Below are 24,440 nucleotides of genomic sequence, written 5' to 3'. Positions count from 1 at the left end.
GAGTTATAACCATGTGTCCTGAGAAGCTCTAGCTTTTCTGTTGTCCCTTATTTCCTTGTACTCTTTATAATGATATCCTATCTTCTCTCATCCTTGCCAGGCACTATGCCGTCATCTTCCCATCAGAGTTACATAGTCAGCATTCAGAAAACATCTGTCTACAATTGGAGAATGCTGAAGGAGAGACCAACATGAAAATGTCACTGAACCTGGGAAACAAGGACTCCACTCTCATAGAAAAAACATTCCCGCAAGACACCACATTCACCTGCTTCAACATCCAGGTAAAATGTGGACAATCCCTTTAAAGCAGATCTATCAACAAATTTCCAGATTTCACATAGCAAACTGCATACATTAATAAATAGATATCGTAGACGTAATGAGCTTGGTGTGTTTACTTTAAAAATTGGCATCAGTTAGGCTGTTAAATCCTGATATTAACATTTTAGGGGTCCTCCTATAGCTCATAAGTTCAAGTGTAGTCAGTCTCCATCCACCCAGCTTCACTGACAGCTGCAGTTTGTACTGAGCAGTGTGAGATCTCAGCAGTGAGGAGGGACACTGAGAAGCTAGGTGGCTGGAAATCTAGTTAAACTTTTATAGAGGATTATATAGCCATTCTGTCATGGATTTTCATAGTAACTATATCATCCCCATCAGGTCTTAGAGATCTATTTAATAATGTATACAGTTTGTATTTTGAAATCTGGTGACAGATCTGCTTTATGGTAAAAAAAAATTCTAAAAAATAGCTAAAGAAATATAATAAAAAGCTGATAGATTTCACCAACTATTGAATGTAAGAAAAAACACTGAGATGTTTTTTGATACGTTAGTAAAATGTATATATTTATGGTTTAATTTTATTTCTGTAGGTTCCCATTCCTGAAGAAGATGTGTCGGTCGGCACAATAACTCTCTCCCTTGAAAGCTCAGGGAAATTAGTTACCAACATTAGTAAAGTCCTTGTAAAGAGGATGCTATCAAAAACTTTTGTCCAGACAGACAAACCTGTGTACAAACCAGGACAAACTGGTAAGAAAACATAAAGGGGGTTTCCAGTAATTTGATGGTATGCAGAGAGTTCTTGGTATCAGACCGCAAATAAAGATGTGTCCACTCAATTTTTTTTAAAATTAGGCTAAGGATGCCAATTTATCACAAAATATATAAAGTATAATATAATATAACACTAAACTAGCAAAACCCCTAACAGGTAGCAATTCATATTACACCTACACATATAGTATATCATAGACATCTCCTGACCGAGTATCGCAAAATCATGATTTTTTTTTCAAGTATAATAATTACTAGTCTATTATAGATGTTGTGATGTCTTTATATGCTAAATTTCATTGTTTATTGGGTTGTGTAAGGTGTTTGTGGTGCCATATACAGTACATCTGTAGAAGTGCTTATACTTTACCCTTGCCTGGCTGGTAGAGTTCCGCATTTGAGCAGTGTTTGTGATATGTTAATACTGCAGATCCTCAGTCCCTGCATCTATAGAAAGACTACAACTGTCAACATTGTCCCCTGCTGGCATTGTCCCAAGCAGGGGACAATGATGACAGATGTCTTCGGCACCCGGCGCTTGGGAACAGCGCGAACAGTAGCGCTGATTCCCAGGCGCCAGTAAGTGTGGTCCTCATGCGGCACACGGGTGGCACATGGTTGCCACATGTATGCCGCACAAGTAGACACGGACACACGGACACGAATATCTCCGGTGCTGGGTTTTCCAGTACTGGAAATATCAGGATGTGTGAAATCGGCCTAAGATGCTGAGTTATTTGAGCAGCAAAAATACACAGCATTAAACCTCATCAAAAATTAATTGTTGGAAAATTCAAAATGTTTTTGTGACTGTTTTTTTTCTGTCACAGTAAAATTCAGAATTCTATCCATTAATGAAGATTTCAAGCCAGAAAACATTGTAGTAAGTCTGAAAAAAAATAATAGCAAAGAAAAATAAAATGTTGTTTTTTTTTTGGTGCTAGGCCTTATGCTCCAAGTAGTATTGGTGGCCTATACACTTGTACTGTATAACTTTAAAAAATGATGAAATGTTCAATCACATCTCAAATTACAAAGGTATTCTTCCTTAGCACCCTAATTAGAAAAACATTGTGATTGACTGTAATAAACCCAATAAAAAAGTACATTTAACAGCATTTCACATTTTGGAACTTATATTTCCCTCATACTTTGGAATTTATATTTCATTTATATTTTAAAAATTATATTCCTTACAAAAAGCTGAAAAAAATCTAAATATTTTTTTTTTTCTTAGATGCCTGTGGTTGAAATACAGGTAAGAAAATATATAAAGAGAAATTAATATTAACGTAAGACATCTTTTTTTGTAAGCATAGATGGTTAAAAATTAAAACGCCATCAATCTTTTTGTTTTTTTTGTAATTGTTTTAGAATGAAACGTTTTTGTTGATCATAAAAAATGTAATCGATCGAAGTGGATTTTGTTTTCTGGCTGTTCTTATTAGGACCCAGGAAAAAACAGGATTGGTCAATGGTTGAATGTGAAGCTCAATCAGGGGATTGCTGAACTCTCTCTTGCTCTTTCCTCTGAGCCCACCATGGGGGAGTATTCCATTAAGGTGAAAGACACAACCCACACCTTCATTGTAGAGGAATATGGTGAGGAAACCTATTTATGTCCGATATGTAATATGTGTTTGTTTAATCTAATCTAACTGGTAGCTGTTATCTTTTCAGTACTTCCAAAATTCGAGGTCAGCGTCCAGTTCCCTAAGCATGTTCTGTTTAACAGTGAACAGTTTCCAGTTAAAGTTTGTGGCAAGTGAGTCCAAAAAAACTGTTTTGCTACAATTTAGGCTTTGCTTATATTTTATGTAAGGATCAAGTTTCTAGTAGATCCATAATGGAGTGTTTTTAATGGTTAGAAACACAAATGTAAGAAATCCTTGATTTATTGACAGGATTCCAATTTTAATAACTAAAATAACATAGAAGATTTTGCTATGCTGCCCCTCAAAATAACGATAACCTTATGGAAAGCCCAGCTAAAGTAACTAATGACACAAGATCAGGTATTAATAGAAATGGATGGCATGGATTGTAATACTATATTTTCCCCTTATATCAGCTGCTGCAGGGGAAATGCACTTATATATTTGGATTCTCCTAGTGTGACTTGAAAAGTTGTGACTCCTCACTGTAGCACTGTTGGTTTAAACCTTTTTCTTTTATAACATATAGTACACAATTTATTACAGTTGGCAATTTGTATGCCAGTAACACAGAACCATAGGAAGGTAGAGTTGGAAGGGACCTCCAGGGTCATCGTGTCCAACCCCCTGCTCAATGCAGGAGTCACTAAACCATCTTAGACAGATGTCTGTCCAGCCTCTGTTTGAAGACATCCATTGAAGGGGAACTCACCACCTCTCGTGGCCGCCTGTTCCACTCATTGATCACTCTCACTGTCAAAAAGTTTTTTCTAATATCTAATCTGTGTCTCCTCCCATTCAGTTTCATCCCATTGCTTCTAGTTTTTCTTTGGGCTAATGAGAATAAAGCTGATCCCTCTGCAGTGTGACAGCTATTGAGATATTTGTAGACAGCTATTAAGTCTCCTCTCAGTCTTCTCTTTTGCAAGCTAAACATTCCCAAATCCTCTAACCGTTCCTCATGGGACATTGTTTGCAGACCGATCACCATTCTGATCGCTCTTCTCTGAACTTGCACCAGTTTCTTCATGTCTTTTTTAAGATGTGATGCCGAGAACTGGACACAGTATTCCAGATGAGGTCTGACCATGGAGGAGTAGAGGGGGATAAGTACTTCACGTGATCTAGACTGTATGCTTCTGTTAATACATCCTAGAATTGTGTTTAACTTTTTTGCTGCAGCATCACACTGTTGACTCATGTTCAGTCTGTGATCTATTAGTATACCCAAGTCTTTTTCACATGTGCTGTTGCTTAACCCTTTTCCTCCCATTCTGTATATGTTTTTTCTATTTTTCTTGCCCAGATGTAGGACTTTGCATTTCTCCCTGTTAAAAATCATTCTGTTAGTTGCTGCCCACTGCTCCAGTTTGTTTACTTTTTTTTAACTCTCTCTCTGTATTCTCTAGTGTTAGCTATCCCTCATAGCTTTGTGTTATCAGCTAATTTGATCAGTTTACCCTCAATTTCAGTCTTGATGAACAGAGTGCTGAAGTAAGGCCTCATTCAGATGCCCATTTTATTCACCTACGAAAAAAATTGACCCATTTTTGGGGAATCAGAGTTTGGCCCAAATGTCATCAGTTTTTCTTGTACAGGAAAAAAATTATATTATTTTCCTATCTAACAGTCTGTGAAAATCGGTCCGCATTTGGATGGCATCCAAATGTTGTCAATAGATTTGCATTGCCGATTTTGATACAACACTCAGATCAATATCAGCCATGACTCCATGATTTTATGTGGACCACTTGGTCCGTGTGAAATAATGGAAATGTGAACACCCCCATTCACTATTAGGGGTACAAGTGCTATCCATGAAAAACACAGATAGCAGTTGTATGCAACAGAAAAGTGATGTCTTAATGAGCCCTAAGGTGGGACAAGGAGTTTGACTCGTATTGAATTTAAGACATCTTCCAGCTGTGACTACTCTCTGAAATGGGGCTTTTGTTCCTATTCAATTTTTTAAGCAATATATTTTTATTAACGGCCTTCAACTCCATCTCCAGCCATGACGACTTGATTGATGAACGATCATTTTGAAGATCAATCTTGTGCAAGCCGAGTTAGGTCCACAATGGTCTTCTCCACCATTATCTTGATAGTATTAAGCTATGGGGTTGCTGGTCTTCCTCTTCGCCTTGTTCCTTCTGTTCTTTTGATCATGATGCCCTTCTCCAGTGATTGAAGCTAAACGTAGACAGTGCACATTCATTCTGCTATTGATCAGAGATGCGGGACTAATGGTCATTCATTCAGAAGTTAAACTTACGTTTATCTCCTATTAAAGGGTTATAAATGTAGAGTCACAATTTTATTAATATACTGTATGTCTTATACAAGGTTCTTCAATTTTTTTTGTTTGTTTTTTGAAAAATTATATTTTTGCCATTTTCTATGTATATAATTTCTTGTCTGTTATTAAAATTTAACCTTATAATTTTTGTAATATTCTCATAGATACACATATGGAAAGCCAGTCCAAGGGGATTTTACAGCTTCAATTTGTCGGGAACGTTTTTCCTTTTTCTATTGGAGGGGAAACACAAATGAACCCCCCATATGTGCTAATTTCAGTGGAAAGGTGAGGTTCTATTTTCCATTTAAAAAGTAGAGGGTATCAAATAAGTAAAAAAATTCTCCAATTATCTCATATACAGTACATTATTCAATTTTTAATGGAACTTGTTGACTGTTCCAACTTGATTACTGATATTCTCTATGAGGCTACAGAAATTGGACCACATTTCTTTACTTCTTGTAGTCTTGTGGACCTGTCTATGCCTAATTATGTCATAATCTATTATAAAATTAATTCACACAATAAAACCTCAGAGAAATAGGAATAAAAGTCTATGGGGCCAGTTCATCAAGACTGGCAATTTGTATGCCAATCTTGATCCACATTGCACATGATTAAGACATGCAAAATTAATTAAGAGGCACCCGCCACTTAATTAATTTTGTCCATCTTTCAGCTGCTGTGCATCAGCATCAGAAATGTAATCCAGTAAGGCCCCATAGAAAAAACAAGTCCTGGATAACCCATTTAAGGGCTCGTACAGAAGACCGTATTTTTGCTCCGAGTACAATGCAACAAAACATCGGATTGCACTTGGACTAAGGTTATTTTATGGGGCAGTGCACTTGTCTGATTTTTTTCCTCTGACCGAGATAGTACGAGGAAAAAATAGCAGCAAGCACGATTTGCATCAGTAAATAGGATCGCACTCGACCATGCAAGTCAATGAGTCCATGGAAAAAATACAATTTTCATGGACAGACAGAATGGAGAAGATGGAGTATTTTTTTTTCCATCTTCTGCTTATCTGAGAAAGTCAGATCAAACTCTGATCATACTCGATCAAACTCTAATCGGACTGATTTTCTTGGTAAAAGAAAATATAATCAAGTGACCTTAGCCCAATTCTGACATTTCATACAATTATTAATGACCCTCTATCTTGGCACTGAAAATTGACTATACATTTGTCATGTCTATAGCCATCCTATGTGGTGCCTTCCATTTCTTTATTGCTGTCTGCTTCACTGAGAATGATTGTCTGGTCTTCCTAAATTCAAGATGGCCAACAGAGCCGCATGAGAAGCACAATGGTAAGTCTAAACCATGCCTCGCTTGCCTTTCCGTGGATACGTGGTTTAGACTTATCACTGCTCCCTCAGCCACTGTGGTGACTTTCTTAAGTGCATGGGGTCTGGGCAGGGCCGGCTCCAGGTTTTTGTGGGCCCCGGGCGAAAGAGTCTCTGTGGGCCCCTTTAACACATACAACGCTTCATGATGCACAGATACAGCAGAGAAATATATATATAGTACGAGGCCAAAGATTTCACTTCTTACATTACATGACCGATATCTATTGTAAATTCCACAACAGCTCAGAAACCGGTGAATCGCTTCATACAGAATAATGGCCCCCATAAAATGCTCCATACAGGATAGTGGCCCCCATATTACACTCTGTACAGGATACTGGCCCCCTTATAATGCTCCATACTGAATACTGGCCCCCAAATAATGCTCCATGCAGGATACTGACCCCCATATTACGCTCTGTACAGAACACTGGCCCCCTTATAATGCTCCATACAGAATACTGACCCCCAAATAATTCTCCATGCAGGATACTGGCCCCCATATTACGCTCAGTACAGGATACTGACCCCCTTATAATGCTCTATACAGAATACTGGCCCCAAAATAATGTCCCATGTAGGATACTGGCCCCCATATTACGCTCTGTTCAGGATACTGGCCCCTTATAATGCTCCATACAGAATACTGGCCCCAAAATAATGCTCCGTGCAGGATACTGGCCCCCATATTATGCTCTGTACAGGACAATGGCCACCTTATAATGCTCCATACTGAATACTGGCCCCCAAATAATGCTCCATGCAGGATACTGACCCCCATATTACGCTCTGTAAAAAATAATGGCCCCCTTATACTGCTCCATGCAGAATACTGGCCCCCAAATAATTCTCCATGCAGGATACTGGCCCCCATATTATGCTCTGCACAGGATACTGGCCCCAAAATAATGCCCCATGAAGGCTGTTACCCCCACATAATGCCCCATGCAGGCTGTTCCCCCCACATAATGCCCCATGAATTCTGTTCCCCCCACAAAATGCCCCATGCAGGCTGTTCCCCCACATAATGCCCGATGCAGGATGTCACCTCTCCCCTCCCTTATAATGCCCCATGCAGGATGTCACCTCCCTTATAATGCCCCATGCAGGATGTCACCCCCCTTATAATGCCCCATGCAGGATGTCACCCCCCGTTATAATGCCCCATGCAGGCTGCTCCCTCCACATAATGCCCCATGCAGAATGTCACCCCCTCTTATAATGCCCCATGCAGGATGTCACCCCCCTTATAACGCCCCATGCAGGATGTCACCCCCACCCCTTATAATGCCCCATGCAGGCTGTTCCCCCCACATAATGCCCCATGCAGGATGTCACCCCCCTTATAATTCCCCATGCAGGACGTCACCCCCTCTTATAATGCCCCATGCAGGATGTCTTCCCTCATTTAATGCCTCATGCAGGATGTCTTCCCTCATTTAATGCCCCATGCAGGATGTCACCCCTCATATAATGCCCCATGCAGGATGTCACCTCTCCGCCTATATAATGCCCCATGCAGGATGTCACCTCTGCCCCCCTATAATGCCCCATGCAGGATGTCGCCCCCCCTATATTGCCCCATGCAGGATGTCACCCCCTTATAATGCCCCATGCAGGATATCACCCCCTTATAATGCCCCATGCAGGATGTCACCCCCCCTTATAATGCCTCATGCAGGCTGTTCCCCCCACATAATGTCCCATGCAGGATGTCACCCCCTGTTATAATGCCCCATGCAGGATGTCACCCCTCCCCTTATAATGCCCCATGTAGGCTGTTCCCCCCACATAATGCCCCATGCTGGATGTCAACCCCTGTTGTAATGCCCCATGCAGGATGTCACCCTCTCCCCTTATAATGCCCCATGCAGGCTGTTCCCCCCACATAATGCCCCATTCAGGCTGTTCCCCCCTTATAATTCCCCATGCAGGATGTCACCCCCTCTTATAATGCCCCATGCAGGATGTCTTCCCTTATTAAAGCCCCATGTAGGATGTCGCCCCTCATATAATGTCCCATGGAGGATGTCTTCCTTCATTTAATGCCCCATGCAGGATGTCACCCCCCTTATAATTCCCCATGCAGGATGTCACCCCCTCTTATAATGCCCCATGCAGGATGTATTCCCTCATTTAATGCCCCATGCAGGATGTCACCCCTCATATAATGCCCCATGCAGGATGTCACCTCTCTCCCTATATAATGCCTCATGCAGGATGTCACCCCCTCTTAAAATGCCCCATGCAGGATGTCACCTCTCCACCCCCCATATAATGCCCCATGCAGGATGTCACCCACTCTTTTAGTACCCCATGCAGGATGTCACCCCCTCTTATAATGCCCCATGCAGGATGTCACCCCCTCTTATAATACCCCATGCAGGATGTCACCCCCTATTATAATGCCCCATGCAGGATGTCACCCCCTTTTAAAATGCCCCATGCAGGATGTCACCTTACCCCCCCTTATAATGCCCCATGCAGGATGTCATCTCTCCCCCCCATGTAATGCCCCACACCTCCATACAGGACCGGCTCCTGGTTTTTGTGGGCCCCGGGCGAAAAAGTCTCTGTGGGCCTCTTTAACACATACCACGCTTCATGATGCACAGATACAGCAGAGAAATATATATATAGTACGAGGCCAAAGATTTCACTTCCTACATTAATTGACTGATATCTATTGTAAATTCCACAACAGCTCAGAAACCGATGAATCGCTCCATACAGAATAATGGCCCCCATAAAATGCTCCATACAGGATACTGGCCCCAATATTATGCTCTGTACAGGATACTGGCCCCCTTATAATGCTCCATACAGAATACTGGCCCCCAAATAATGCTCCATGCACGATACTGACCCCCATTTTACGCTCTGTACAGAACACTGGTCCCCTTACAATGCTCCATACAGAATATTGACCCCCAAATAATTCTCCATGAAAGATACTGGCTCCCATATTACGCTCAGTGCATGATACTGGCCTGCTTATAATGCTCCATACAGAATACTGGCCCCAAAATAATGCCCCATGCAGGATACTGGCCCCCATATTATGCTCTGTACAGGATACTGGCCCCCTTATAATGCTCCATACGGAATACTGGCCCCAAAATAATGCTCCATGCAGGATACTGACCCCCATATTACGCTCTGTACAAAATACTGGCCCCCTTATAATGCTCCATACAGAATACTGGCCCCCAAATAATTCTCCATGCAGGATACTGGCCCCCATATTGCGCTCTGCACAGGATACTGGTCCCCTTATAATTCTCCATACAGAATACTGGCCCCAAAATAATGCCCCATGCAGGCTGTTACCTCCACATAATGCCCCATGCAGTTTGTTCCCCCACATAATGCCCCATGCAGGCTGTTCCCCCCACATAATGCCCCATGCAGGCTGTTCCCCCCACATAATGCCCCATGCAGAATGTCAACTCTTCCCTCCCTTATAATGCCCCATGCAGGATGTCACCTCCCTTATAAAGCCCCATGCAGGATGTCACCCCCTTATAATGCCCCATGCAGGATGTCACCCCCCTTATAATGCCCCATACAGGATGTCACCCCCTCCCCTTATAATGCCCCATGCAGGCTGTTCCCCCCACATAATGCCCCATGCAGGATGTCACCCCCCCTTATAATTCCCCATGCAGGATGTCACCCCCTCTTATAATGCCCCATGCAGGATGTCTTCCCTCAATTAATGCCCCATGCAGGATGTCACCCCTCATATAATGCCCCATGCAGGATGTCACCCCCCTATATTGCCCCATGCAGGATGTCACCCCCTTATAATGCCCCATGCAGGATGTCACCCCCTTGTAATGCCCCATGCAGGATGTCACCCCCCTTATAATGCCCCATGCTGGTTGTTCCCCCAACATAATGCCCAATGCAGGATGTCACCCCCTCTTATAATGCCCCATGCAGGATGTCACCCCCCTTATAATGCCCCATGCAGGATGTCACCCCCTCCCCTTATAATGCCCCATGTAGGCTGTTCCCCCCACATAATGCCCCATGCAGGCTGTTCCCCCCTTATAATTCCCATGCAGGATGTCACCCCCTCTTATTATGCCCCATGCAGGATGTCTTCCCTCATTTAATGCCCCATGCAGAATGTCACCCCTCATATAATGCCCCATGCAGGATGTCTTCCCTCATTTAATGCCCCATGCAGGATGTCACCCCCCCTTATAATTCCCCATGCAAGATGTCACCCTCTCTTATAATGTCCCATGCAGGATGTCTTCCCGCTTTTAATGCCCCATGCAGGATGTCTCCCCTCATATAATGCCCCATGCAGAATGTCAACTCTCCCCCCATATAATGCCCCATGCAGGATGTCACCCCCTCTTAAAATGCCCCATGCAGGATGTCACCTCTCCACCCCCCCATATAATGCCCCATGCAGGATGTCACCCCCTCTTATAGTACCCCATGCAGGATGTCACTCCCTCTTATAATGCCCCATGCAGGATGTCACCCCCTCTTATAATGCCCCATTCAGGATGTCACCCCACCCCCCCTTATAATGCGCCATGCAGGATGTCATCTCTCTCCCCCTTATAATGCCCCATGCCTCCATATATTAAAAAAACAAAAAACAAATGCTTACCTCACTTCTCACCTGCTGCCGCTGCTCCAGACTCCTCACCCGCGCCGGCGTCTTCCCGCTCTGCGCTGCCTGTGACTGCTCAGAACAGAACGTAGTGTAAAGACGTCACCGCGCCCTCTGACCTGAGACGTCGCAGTGCAGCAGCCGCGGAAGAGACCGGAGCTGCTTCAGAGGCACGGGGAGAGGTAAGTATTGTAGTATTGTGCCGGGGCCCTGAGCAAGCGGGAAGGAGCGGGCGCTGGCACCGCACCGCTCACGGGTCTCATAGCATGCAGGGGTCCCCGACAGTGAGTGGGCCCCTCCGCCTGCTCAGGGCCCTGGCAGTTGCCCAGGTGCGCCGGGTGCTGATGCTGGCCCTGGGTCTGGGACATCGGACTTAGGGGAGGAGGAAGCGAGAGGCAAATGGATGTTACCAGGTAGAGTTAATATAGATGAGAAATGTATTGTCATTTTTTAGTGTCAGGCTGGAGGATCATTTTAATTGCATGGTTCTTGAATCTGAGTTGTTTCTTCCACACAGTTGGACAGATCTGGCTGCCATACTATTGAGGTCACGTCTGGACTTTTTAGGCTAAATGAAACTAACATGAACAGTGAACTTAAAGGCTCTGCTTCTATTACAGAGGACGGGACTGGTAAGTCTAATTTATTCTAGTCATATAGATGCTTTTTAACTATGTTATTATAAAGCAATTAGATTATGTTCAATGACGTTAAAAGTCAAAGTGAGATATGATCTTATATAATCAGTGTTTGAAGCTAAACCCAGTGTCACTTTATATAGTAAGAACTCTAGAATGCTTCAACATATCCCATTGATTTTGAGACTGTTTTTTCATGGCACATTATACTTTAAAATAACGATAAATTTAGGTTTATATGTTTTGTGTTTATTTATAAAAAAATATCAGAAATATGACAAAAATTAAAAAATATTGCAATTGTCAATCTGTGAATAATTATCCCTTTAATCCAGCTAGTCATACCACACAAAAACAATAATAACATTTCCCTCATGTCCGTTTTACGTCATCACCATTTGTAAAATGTTGTTTTATTTTGTTAGCATTTTAGAAGATTTAAAAATGTAGCAGTAATTTTTCATTTTTTCAAGGAAATTTACAAAACTTATTTTTTTTCAGGGACCTGTTCAATTTTGAAATAACTTTAGGGGTCCTATATATTGAAAGCTACTCAAAAGTGATACCATTTTAAAAACTGCACCCTTTAACGTATTCAAAATTGCTTTCAGGTAGTTCATTAACCCTTCAGGTGCTTTTCAGGAATTAATGCAAAATGGCATGACAGGAATGAAAAAGTTTACATTTAGCACCTAAAATTTGATAACTTCTGAACAGGCCGCTATAACTGGCAGACTCTGGCCATGAATTGCCATGGCAGGCATCAGGACCCCACAATCAAGATCTCAGGGTGCCAATGGGGTTAAAGAGGAAGCCCCCACACTCTCTGTGAACTATTTAGATGCTATAGTCACAAGTGACAGCAGCATTTAAAGGGTTAAACGGCCATGGTTGATGCCAACACTGATCGTGACTGATGCAGCAAGTTGTCAGCTATAGTGTACTGCTGACAGCTACAGGATTGTCACTTGTCAGGGGATTCTAGTCTCTTATATCGCAGGGCAGTAAAAAGACGTATTGGTGGTCACTAATGGGTTAAGATGGTGCAGAAGAAGCAGTTGCGCCTTGTTTTTGATATCTTATGGGGGCCCAAAAATAGTTGGTGTGCTCATAGATGTATAACATTAGGTCACAAATGCTTCCACCTGCACAGGTTAAAACCAATTCAGGTGCAAATACCAGTCTAATATGTCCCCGAACTGTACAGATTCTCATGGTGTGTAGGTTGCCATCCGCTTTTTTTGGAGTAGGCAGTTTCTCTTCATCAGCATTCTGCCAGCATGATAGGTGCAGCAACAACTTTCCCATCACTTCCCAACATGCATAGAGCCTGCCATTGTCCAATGACCTGCCCTGAGCTGAAATCCTCCCTCTCTATTGTGTCTGTATGTAGTTTGTCAGACAAACAGAAAAGGAGCCAAGAGATAAAAAGCCCAGCCCCACTTTCTATAATCCATCTTGACATCTCTGCTACTAGAGATGGATTATATTTGACAGCAGGCAGTCATTTCCCAAAATCCAAATAGTTTGCCAATGTCCAATAACTTGCTTGCCATAAAATAAAATGCCTGCCATTCTGTTTTGTCTGCATGCAGTTTGTCACACTGAAGAGAAGGAGCAGAGAGATAAAAATCCCATCTTCACTTTTTGTAATCTGTCTCGGCATCTCTGCTGCTAGAGATGGATTACACTTGACAACAGGCAGTGCCCAGCTACATTAACAGAAAGGAGATACCTGGTGATCAGCACTTTGTAGTGATTTTTCGGGGCTGAAAATGTCATATTTGATTATTAAAGAACTTTGCAATTTTGTTAGTCATTGAATTGGCCATCACACAAGGCTACATTTGCTAAAACAACAGTGACAATTTAAGCTAAATGGAAAGTCAGAATGTTCTGTATTAAATGGGTTTTCCACCCCTTGATACTGATGACTTCCGCTTTTAAAAGGTCATCCATATCAGAGTTATGAGGTCCCGACATCCAGCATCACCACTGCTTGCAACTCATTGCTTGATTAACTGCTTGCAACCCTGGCAGATGCTGGATGTAAGCAGTGCATAGAGCAAAATACTGCTGCTCCCTCTCAATGTTTAATGGCTGCTGCCAGTATTTGCAAATCAGATCCCATTATAGCAGTCAGTATGGCTTACCAAAAACACCATGATTAAGCAACACCGGATTCTGCGTGATAGCATGGGACTTATTCCGGAGTCACACAACCATAGATTCTCTCATCAATTATGCTAGTGACACTAATCAGAATCTGATCAGAGTTTGATCTGAGTGTTAGCTTAGTGTTCTTTCAGATGAGAGATTCAGGAAACACGATAAGGAGACGGTGGAAAACAAAATTTCTCCATCTTCTCTATTGTTTCAGTGCGCGGAAATCGGACTGCACTCCGATGTCATCCGTGTGTAGTCTGATGATTTCCACGCACCCATAAACTATGAATGGGCGAGTCTCGTCTGATTTACTCATCAAATTGCAGCATGCTGTGATTTTTTTCTCATGCAGAATCGGTATGAGAAAAAAAATGTTAATCTGCACTGCCCCATAGTATGACACTGGTCCAAGTGCTATCCAATAAAAAATCAGATAGCACTTGGCCAATTAATATGTTGGTGTGATCAAGCCTTTAGGCTTTGTGCCCACGATGCATTTTTTAAGCGTTTCCGCAGCGGTAAAAACGCTGCAGAAACACTTAAAAAAACGCATGGTAGAAGGCCTGCCATGCTCCCCAATGATAATCCGCATGTGCTGTGCACATGCTGTGGAAATTTCCGCTGCGGATTATTATTGCGGAAAAAAACGCAGCACTACCAATTATTTTGGGGAAGTGCTGCGTTTTCGCCGCCATTGACTTGCATTAGATCGCATGGATTACGCATCAGTGTATATGTAGATGCACATTCCATGCGTTCTAATGTGCGGATGGTACCCAGGTCTGGAGAAGAGGAGACTCTCCTCCGGAGCCGGGTACCATAGAAAACTGTAAAAAAAAAGAATAAAATAAAAAATAAATATATACTTACCTTCTGGCGGCCCGCGGTGCGCTTCTCCTTGCTTGCCGGCAGTTCGCGATGGACTGAAAGACCTGCGCTGATGTCATAGTCATGTGACGGGTCACGCAACGCTGACGTCGGCAGATCCTTCAGTGTACCACTGCCAGTAGCCGGGACGGTGAAGCAAGACTGTGGGGGCCATCAGAGGGTAAGTATAGATTTTTTTTTTAATTTTTTTAAATTCTCTCAGGTCACACTATATAAATCCATGCTGGTTGCATGGATTTATATAGTGTGACCAAGTTGACAAGCACTTTTCAAGTTATGCGGAAATGCATGTGAAGAACGCTTCACTTCCGCATGTCCCTGGCAGGAAAACGCATGTACAATCCCCATGCGTTTTTTTCTGCCAGGGAGATGCAGAAACGCTGAGGAAAAAATCCTGAGCATTTCTGCATCGTGGGCACATAGCCTAAGGCTGTTAATGCTAGAGGACAGGAAAGAGCGAAGATGGCAGGGAGGTAAAAAGGAGGGTGAAAAGGGAAATAGTGGTAAGCAAAAACAATCAGGGCTAAAAACTTTTTGCTGCATTATAAATTAGTTCTCAATTTCCCTACTCTGATCTCCATGACATATTTGCATCTATAATAATTAGGTTTTACAAGAAATGTAAGAATAGAAATGAAATTAAACGTTTTAAGTGTTAGGAAGTGTGGTTCTGTGCTACCACCTGGGAATGGATCTGGTCTAGTGCTACGCTATTCTGGTCGCAGGTGCCGCTATTGTTCTGACCCTGTAGGTGGAGCTACTGCAAGTGCAGAGAAACCGTCCCAATCTTATGAAGCATTGCGTTTTGTTTTTGTTAGTTGTGTGAGGACATGGGACACAGCGTCTCTCACTGATTTCCCCAACGCAGGATGCAGCTGTGTATGGCACTAAACAATCGTGGGATATGTCCATTCTGCTGTGCTAGCTAGCCAGGGAGCGACATTCTGGGGATGACAGGGAGGTATTCAACACCTGAACCTTAGGCGGGCTATTTAACCCTGCTCCCTGCTCAGTCATGTGTTGTTTATTGCAGTTTCTATGTGCTGTGGAGATGAGTGGTGCCTGCAGTGTGTTGCTATCTTTTCAGGGGTTTTCTCATTTTCTCTACTTGTTACACTTCATGGGGTTCTTGCAGAGGTACTCACCTGGTTGTTGACTAGGCACCGGCATCGTCACCAGATGCCAGGAGACAGTGGATCTGGAAAGGGCTCGGTCAAAGTCCCCCTTCTATTTACTGGGAGCTGGACGAAGAGTATTCCCGGCCCTCACGGGCTCGCTTAGCTGGGCACCTTGCACCAAGTGCATCTGTGGCTGCACCTTTGCTGGTTTGGTGAAAGTCTTGCTGGGTCTCTTCATAGCAAATAACAATAAGATGTTTCTCTCAATGTCTCCTCTTTTTGCAGGAGTGGAGCTATCCTCAACCGGTCAAACCAGCGTAACCAACGTCATCAATAAAATATCTTTTGTTAATGCTGACACTAACTACAAGCCTGGCATCCCATACAGCGGTTTGGTGAGTCACTTTGTCCGACTCCTTATGTCCCCTGTTTTGAAGGTCAAACTCAGATTTTATAGACTGCATTCTAATTTTCTTTTAAAGATTAAAGTGGTAGATGCTGGAGATGTTCCTAAACCAAACATTAAAGTTTCTCTGAAGCATAGATATGAATCAGCAGGCGAAATCTTAGTGACCGATGAGAACGGACAAGCATCGTTTACTCTAAACACAACCGACTGGAAAGACTCCATATACTTGACGGTATGCTTATTTGTCAGCAGTAGCTAACATTTTTTTTATGCAAGTTTAGAATAAAGGAGATAATTAAAAAAAAAATACATTGTAATAGGGGAATAAAATTCATAAGGGAATATTACCTTTGAATCAACCGTGTTCCAAATTGTCAAGACGTTATGCTGACCGCTAGAGCCTATACTGCCCTTCACTTTTTCCAAATTCCCATGCCAGTGATGGAAAGCTCCTATTTCATTCTTATGTCCCAAATAATCAAGCAGTTTTTTCCAAAATTATGGCACAAAACTGCTGGAAATTTCAAAAGTTTACTCAAAATGTTGTGACTTGTCGTTTTTACTCTAGTACTCTTTTGTAAAATGGGTGTAACTTGGGCCGGACGGGAAGTGGCCAAGTGCGCCCAAAAAATGAATCAAAATTTATGCCACATTAGTAGCATAGATTGCAACAGATATTTCTAATTGGCGCACATTTCCAGAGTTGGTGAATAGCAGTTTAAAGATATACCTAATGCAATAAAGAGAAACAAACTTCTTAAAGGTCTTGTAAAAAACAATAATTTTGCAGTCGCTCTTTATGACTGCAGCCTTATGAATCCCCCCCAGTGCACACCGAGGGTTCATAAGTCTGCAGTCACACAGAGTGACTGCAGACTTATTGATTTTGATCGGACAACCCCTTTAAGGAATTTGGTGCGTCTCGCAGCAGCGTTCCTCTTTAAGACTGTCATTAAATGGAACAGTAAGTGAAAACAGAATGCTAAGTGAGAATTAAAATGGCTTATATATGTATTTTTTTAAAGGCTCAAACAGACATGAAGCAAGAGCCATATGTTCATGGTAGATTTCAACCTAATTTTGGTGAAGCCTCACAACGTGTCGTCCCCTTCTACTCTCGGAGCAAGAGCTACTTGAAACTTGATTCTCTGGATCATGCTCTGCCATGTGAGGGCCGTCAAGATGTCCATATGAAATACATTATTAGTCACACAGAACTGAATGAGGTCAAAAAGTTATCCCTACATTACCTGGTGAGTCATATGAATCTGTCTGATTTTAATTAATACTTTTATCAGAATATCAATGTGACTCTTCTAGTTACCCGATATCATAAAATGTCTCACAAAGATAGCAGCAGACATGGATGTTTTGGCAATAACTACAGTAATTTTAATGGTATCAGGCTCCTTATATTTCATCTAATCAGAAGGTAAATCACGAAGGCAAGGGGATATGAACAATGCAGTTGCCAAGCCCATGTACAATAGATAAAGTTGACGTTATATATTGAATAGCATCATATATCGTATTTAATTAATAAAAGGCCTATCTTAGTAATTAAATCGCTAGAATATACCATCAATATTTTATGGTTCACTGTTGGAACAAAAGTTGCAAAATAGCAACGTAGGAATTTAAGCCTACATACTGTAATACCATCATATTGTGCCAATAAAATTCCACCATATACAGTCCACATAATACCACCATCTACTAGCCAAATTTATGTAGTGTCCAAATAATATACCTATGAAGAGGGGAGTACATTTTAAATAAAGTGTTGAATTAATTTAAAATCCCCATTCGCATGTGCAGAGATTTAATGTTAAGATGTAGTGGTTCAGTGAGGATGTGTACATGAGCAAATTGACTCTTCAGAGAGGAAGAAGACTTGAACTCTAGCGCCGCCTATTGGAACTAACAATCCTAAAATAAATATCAACCCTTTAAAGAACCACTCCACCTCCCGTCAAAGTTTTTATCCTCTTAATATATTGCAGTCATCATATTATATAGCACAATGTACTTACAATTGCTCATTTTGCCTTTCAACCCAGCTAATTCTTCTCTTTTCTCTGCTCTATGTAGAAACAGGAAGTCTCTGTTACCTGTATGTGTCATCATTAGAACTACAGTGCTACATCACGGCAAAGTCCCTGGCAGGGGGAGAAGCAGAGCAGCTGGGTCAGGAGTTGAAGTGGGCTGCCAGGGACTTTGCAGTGGAATAGAATTGTAGTTCTAATGATGACTCATGCAGGGAAAAAAGACTTCCTATTTCTACATAGTGCTTAGAAGAATTCAGCTAGTCTGTTTTTAATCACATGATGTCATAAACCTAATGGAAAACAGAAGAATGAACTGGATAGAAAGACAAAATGAGAAATTATAAGTACACAGTGCTATGTAATATGATAATTGCAATACATTTGGAAGATAAAAATTTTGATGTGAGGAGTGCTTCTTTAATGAGCCTTGCCACATAACTTAGGATAAAAACCAAACCCAGAATCTCAATATCTGATCACACTAATCTATCAATAATAGATTAACTGCACTAGGTTATAAATAAAAGATATAATGATGAGCTTCCAAACTTCTTGCACTAGCTCCCTTCTCCATTCTCTTTAACGACCAATATAAAAAATAGTCACAATACTTTTTTTTAAATAATAGAACCGATAATTAATTGCATGTAATAGAATTTATAAATAAAGATAACGTTTTGTGTAATAGCCGTATGCATTTTTAGAGTTAGGTCTGATTAATGAGTTTCAGTAGAAGCATTTTGGTAGCTCCCAGAAACAGCCCACAGACTATTGCTATATAGTGCCCATATCATATACAATTAAATTCCCAGTTAATAAGACTATACAGTACTAGATAGTTTAGGATTCCCTAGGTAAGGAGGTGCTGGGAAAAATGTATCAAAAGTAGCGCAAATGTAGCAGAGTTACACGGAGGTGATTAGTGGAATTAGACTCTAATATATTATCCTTTTCATTATCATCATCATCCTCATTATTAATCATTTACTTATCACCACCATACTTATGACTAGAGAAGAACAAACTTTTTTAAACTGAAATTTGACCGCTTAAAAAAATTTAAATTGCAGCGCAGAATCGAAAGTATTACAATTTCCTTGAAAATATGTGTATAACACGCTGAGATCTCCTATGACTGTATCCATTCTCTTTCAAGTTTTTTTTTATGCAAACACAGCCATAATAATGTCAAAGTGACCTCTATGTGTATGGCTATGCAGAGAGAGCCATAACCATTGTTCACTTCTGTGCTGTCACACACTCTATTTCTATTGCTAAGCTGTGAGCTGTGACGTCATCTCACTATCCAGAATCACCACAAAGTGGCTACTGCATTCCCTGTCTCTGCTTTTATACAGGCTATTATAGTGCCTCCTGATTTGTTTCACCATACAATGTGATGTGATAGCTGCAAAAGTGTTTGCCAGGCTTAGTGAATTCCTAAAAATTCGCCATGAGTTCGATTTGCATGGAGTTGACTTACTCATCTTTCTTTACTTATGATCATTATTATTTTTTTTACAGTTGGTTTCCGAAGTTACTATTAAAGACTCAGGCACTGTGGAAATTGAAACTGAAAACACTAATGAAGGTAATGCATTGATTTAAAATAATAGTTGTCAAATTTAATACATTAAAGTTTACCAAGATCTCCAATTTTTTTTATGGCAAAAAATATAGATTAAAATGTCACTTTATTCTTCGAGGTGATCGCAGGATATCATAGAGAGTATAGAGTAGTGTTCCCCAACTCCAGTCCTCAAGAGTCACTGACAGATCATATTTTCAGGATTTCCTTATTATTGCCCAGGTGATGAAATAATCACATGTGCAATAGTAAGGAAATCTTGAAGGCATGGTCTGTTCGTGGTTCTTGAGGACTGGAGTTGGGGAACACTGGTATAGAGCACTAATCTGCTCTTAAAATATAAGTCTAAAGTCTACTTATTATGAGACTAATCACATTTGATTAATGTCTGAGCAAATAATAATAACTGTTATACAGTGATTTTGGTGCCAGCGATGTCTGAACGGTTTTATATTAAGTTTATGATGTTGAATAAGAATATGACTTCCGTTTTGCCAGATTGGCTCTAGTTTCTGAAATATTTAACAGTTTATTAATTACAATAGAATTCTGGTTTCAAAAAGTCACTTTTATATCATTTTAAGCCTACAAATTTAAATCTAAAATAGTTATATGGAATATTTCAATACCTAAGAGACCGTTAAAGAGTAAAAAAACAAACAGAACAAAAGAACAAAAGCTATTGCATTCATTATCACACACAAATCACATTGGGGGAATAACTTATATTCATGGATGAATTATCTCAAAGACTAGAACCATCTCAGCAAAAGTAATGGGATTTTTTAATTAAGCACCCACAAAATGCCCTAAATCTATTCAAAAAACTTTGCCACCTGAAAAAAAAAAATTTTTGTAGACCTGTTTAATAGTACCCAGCAGCATTTGCACATTCTAGTAACTTCATTGGTTACTAAATTTTTTTGTTCCTACCATTCACACTACTTAGCTACTTATCGAGGAATATACTGTACTCATATACAAGGAATAAGTAATCAAAAAGTCTAAGACCATCTTTCTGTCTTTTCCTATTTTCTCACCGGTCTTGATGAATCTGGATCGTCTGATGAGTGGCATTTGCCTTACTGCACTCTATGCCACATATCTTACTCCAATCTCTGACTGAAGTAAAATTTCTGTCATAGGGAAGGCTACAGCTTGGCACAACTTAGACAAGTTGTCACATCATGCCCACGCCACACTATGTCATACTTCAGCTCCACCCTTTTTGGTAGAGCTGGGGGAATTTGGCGTGAAAATGAGAAACGTCGCAAAACTATTTTTTAACTTCAAGTTGCATAAAAAATGTTCAACTTTTCAACAGAATTCTGGTGAAATTGCTTTGATGTTTCACCTCCCTTTACCTATCTTCCTTATTTATTCTTCCCTTTCATTTTCAATTTTCCCATTGCATTCATTTCTCCCTTTCCTTCCTTTCTCTCCCTCATACTTTCCGTACCCATATTATTTATGAGCATTACAATGACTGACTGGCCACCCAGCGTCATCAGGTGTATATTAGACTGGGCGCCACTATGCTCGTCAAAGTGTACCCCGGAATCAGGCAGAGTACGGAGAGCTGCTGCTGAGCTAGTGATAGATTTGCTTGTTCAATGTTAGTATAGGTATTCCACAACATATATCTATATCCATCTGAACCAACAGTCCTTCTGAGGACTAATCCAGCTGCATATAATCAGTGCTAGACAGGCAGGCAGTGTATGTGGCAGACTGCAGTCCTGTCTGCTGCTGTAATGATTACAGATATTTCTAGACAGCCCCAGATATCCGGGGCCAGGGCAAATTTTTTTTTATCTTAATCCTGGTTATTTGCTTAAAAAGCAATCCAGAGTACACCATTTTTCTGCTCACTGCAGAATAAAGCCAGATCTGTTGCATATTGCAGTGATAAAAATCCAGAAATTTGAACTGAACGTGGAAAATATTGGCCTCCTTTTCCTTTCTGTTGCAGTGTGTCGGTGAAGCTATTCACACTAGGTCTCCGTGTAGAATAATATTAGTAAATTACCAGGCCTACAATTTAAAGCTGTGGTTCTCTGTCAGGCATATCACTGAAAAGACTTCTAAAATCATACATTTCTTACATTTTTATTCCGTTGCAGTGTGTCGGTGCGCTATTCACACTAGGTCTCTGTGTAAAATAATATTAGTAAATTACAGGCCTACAATTTAAAGCTGTGGTTCTCTGTCAGACATATCACCGAAAAGACTTCTAAAATCTTACATTTCTTCCATTTTCATTCCGTTGCCGTGTGTCGGTGAAGCTATTCACACTAGATCTCCGTGTAGAATAATATTAGTAAATTAAAGGCCTGCTATTTAAAATCGTGGTTCTCTGTCAGATATCTCACATATAACTGCGTTCCAGAATCAGCCATTTCTTGTGAACATGGAAAATATTGTCCTCCATTTAAAATGGGCAAGATGCGTGGCAAGGGAAATGGGAAGTGGACGTGATGGTGATGGTGCATGCAGAGACCAAGGATGTGGCCATGGGCAAGGTGAAATTGTGCCACAACCAACACCCACATCTTCTCATTCGACATTCCTGTCCCAGTTACTAAGGGACTGCAGAACACCACTATTGAACACAGAGCAGTATGAAAAGGTTATTGGTTGGATAGCAGATAATGCTTCTAGTCACTTGGCCACCACCACTTCCACCCTGTCTTCCACACGGTCAAGTCTCAGTAGCCATGAGTCTGGACCGCATATTCATCACCCTGATCCTCCTTCCTAGATTCGGGCATCTCGCCCGGCCAACTACAAGTGAGTCAAGAGGAGAATGCGCGTAGCGATGCCCAAATATTGGAGCAGCCACAGTCACACGAAGGCAACAGTGGTAAAGTGCAATTACTGTCGCAAGAGGTGGATGATGATGATGAGACACAGTTGCCAGAAAGTCAGGAGGACCAGGGTGCAGGAGTGGAAGATGAGGTGGTGGATGATATAGTAACTGATCCAACCTGGCAAGGAGTCACACAGAGCGAGGACAGCAGCACACAGGGGGAAGGAGGCGTAGCACCACAACAGGCAGGAGGAAGCAGTGTGGTGGCCGCAGACACAAGGCGGGAAAGCGTTCCTCATAACACCAACACGACGGAAGTTGCCAGTACAACTGTTAGGTCTTCCCGAGTCTGGTTATTTTATAAAGACTCTGCAGAAAACCCCGCATCAGCAGGGGTAGCAAAACTACCAGACTGACCACCACCAGCATGATCAGGCACATGGCCGCAAAGCACCCGACTAAGTGGGCCGAACCCCAGGGTCCAGGAACAGTGTCTGCAGGTGGCACCATTGCTTCTTCCGCTGTTGTGCATGCAAGCCAATCCCCTGTCCATGGAGCATGCCAAGATGCCTCCCTCCCTGCATCTGTCGTTGCACACTCTCAAGTAGCACCATCAGCAAGCATGTCCACGTCCTTGTCCCAGTGCAGCGTTCAGTTGTCCCTACCCCAGTCCTTGAAACGCAAGCACAAATACGCAGCTAATGCCCCACAGGCCACACTACTAAATTCACACATTTCAATGCTTGAACTCGAAATGTTGCCTTTTAGGCACATGGAGATGGAAGCTTTCTGCGACCTGATGGCGGCGGATGTCTGTCGGTACTCAGTCTCCAGCCGCCACTATTTCTCCCGGTGTGCCATCCCCACGTTACAAAAGAGCACGTGTCCGGCAATACTAGATGTGCCCTCAACAACGCAGTTACTGGGAAAGTTTGTCTAACCACGGACACTTGGAGAAGTGCTTGTGGGCAGGAATGGTACATCTCGCTGACGGCACACAGGGTTAATATAGTGGAAGCCGGGACCCAGTCGGACCTTGGGATGGAACACGTCCTCCTGATGGGTCCTGGGTCAATCAGGGTTGCCCCCACATTCTACAGCTCCTGCACCTCCTCCTCTTCAGCATCCAACTTCAAAATGACCACATCAGTCACAACTTGGAAGCACTGCAGCACTGCCTCAGCCAAGCGGCAACAGGCAGTTCTGAAGCTAATAAGCTTAGGTGGCAAACTACACAACGCTGAAGAGTTGTAGACAGCTCTGAAAGAGCAGGCAGATCTGTGGCTGACACTGCTGACCCTACAGCCCGGCATGTTTGTGTGTGTCAATGGCCAGAATCTGGTGGCTGCTCTGAGGCGAGGCGAGCTCACACACGTACCATGCCTGACCCATGTGCTTAACCTCGTGGTTCAGCGGCTTCTCAAAACTTTCCCGGATCTGCTGGATCTGCTTGTCAAAGTACGCCACCTGTGTGCCCATTTTAAAAAGTCAGCTACAGCTTCTGCCGCCCTTGCCATGCTTCAGCAGCGTTTGCAGTTTCCAGCTCATCGACTGATCTGCGATGTCCCCACACGTTGGAAATCTACATTGCAGATGTTGGGAAGTATTTGTGAGCAGAAGAGGGCAGTTGTTGACAATCAGCATCAACAAGGCCGTCGGTATTCAGGTCAGACTCCACACATAAAACTTCAGGAGTGGACATGGATGTCAAACATCTGTACCATCTTCCAAAACTTTGAGGACTTCACCAAGATGGTGAGCGGTGA

The 24,440-nt window shown here is 42.0% G+C and overlaps 1 protein-coding gene across 2 annotated transcripts in view; it reads left to right on the top strand.

Moving 5' to 3' along the window:
- The window catches only part of LOC141273394 (pregnancy zone protein-like), a 131,349-nt gene that overhangs the window by 15,223 nt on the left and 91,686 nt on the right, over nucleotides 1-24,440 (top strand). Inside the window, exons 2-13 of one of the 2 annotated variants that reach the window (XM_073685160.1) lie at nucleotides 101-284; nucleotides 879-1,038; nucleotides 1,893-1,945; nucleotides 2,300-2,320; nucleotides 2,511-2,664; nucleotides 2,743-2,827; nucleotides 5,181-5,304; nucleotides 11,528-11,642; nucleotides 16,106-16,215; nucleotides 16,303-16,461; nucleotides 17,255-17,482; nucleotides 19,802-19,868. In XM_073685160.1, the coding sequence (XP_073541261.1) occupies nucleotides 101-284; nucleotides 879-1,038; nucleotides 1,893-1,945; nucleotides 2,300-2,320; nucleotides 2,511-2,664; nucleotides 2,743-2,827; nucleotides 5,181-5,304; nucleotides 11,528-11,642; nucleotides 16,106-16,215; nucleotides 16,303-16,461; nucleotides 17,255-17,482; nucleotides 19,802-19,868 (1,460 nt within the window). Of the gene's footprint in view, nucleotides 1-100; nucleotides 285-878; nucleotides 1,039-1,892; nucleotides 1,946-2,299; nucleotides 2,321-2,510; nucleotides 2,665-2,742; nucleotides 2,828-5,180; nucleotides 5,305-11,527; nucleotides 11,643-16,105; nucleotides 16,462-17,254; nucleotides 17,483-19,801; nucleotides 19,869-24,440 lie in introns of both variants that reach the window. The other variant, XM_073685159.1, reaches the window with a different exon arrangement.

This window comes from Phyllobates terribilis, unplaced genomic scaffold, assembly GCF_046119375.1.
Source record: "Phyllobates terribilis strain yellow unplaced genomic scaffold, ASM4611937v1 Scaffold_5__5_contigs__length_657084704, whole genome shotgun sequence".
NCBI classification, from domain to species: domain Eukaryota; kingdom Metazoa; phylum Chordata; class Amphibia; order Anura; family Dendrobatidae; genus Phyllobates; species Phyllobates terribilis.
This window is presented reverse-complemented; position numbering and strand designations above follow the sequence as displayed.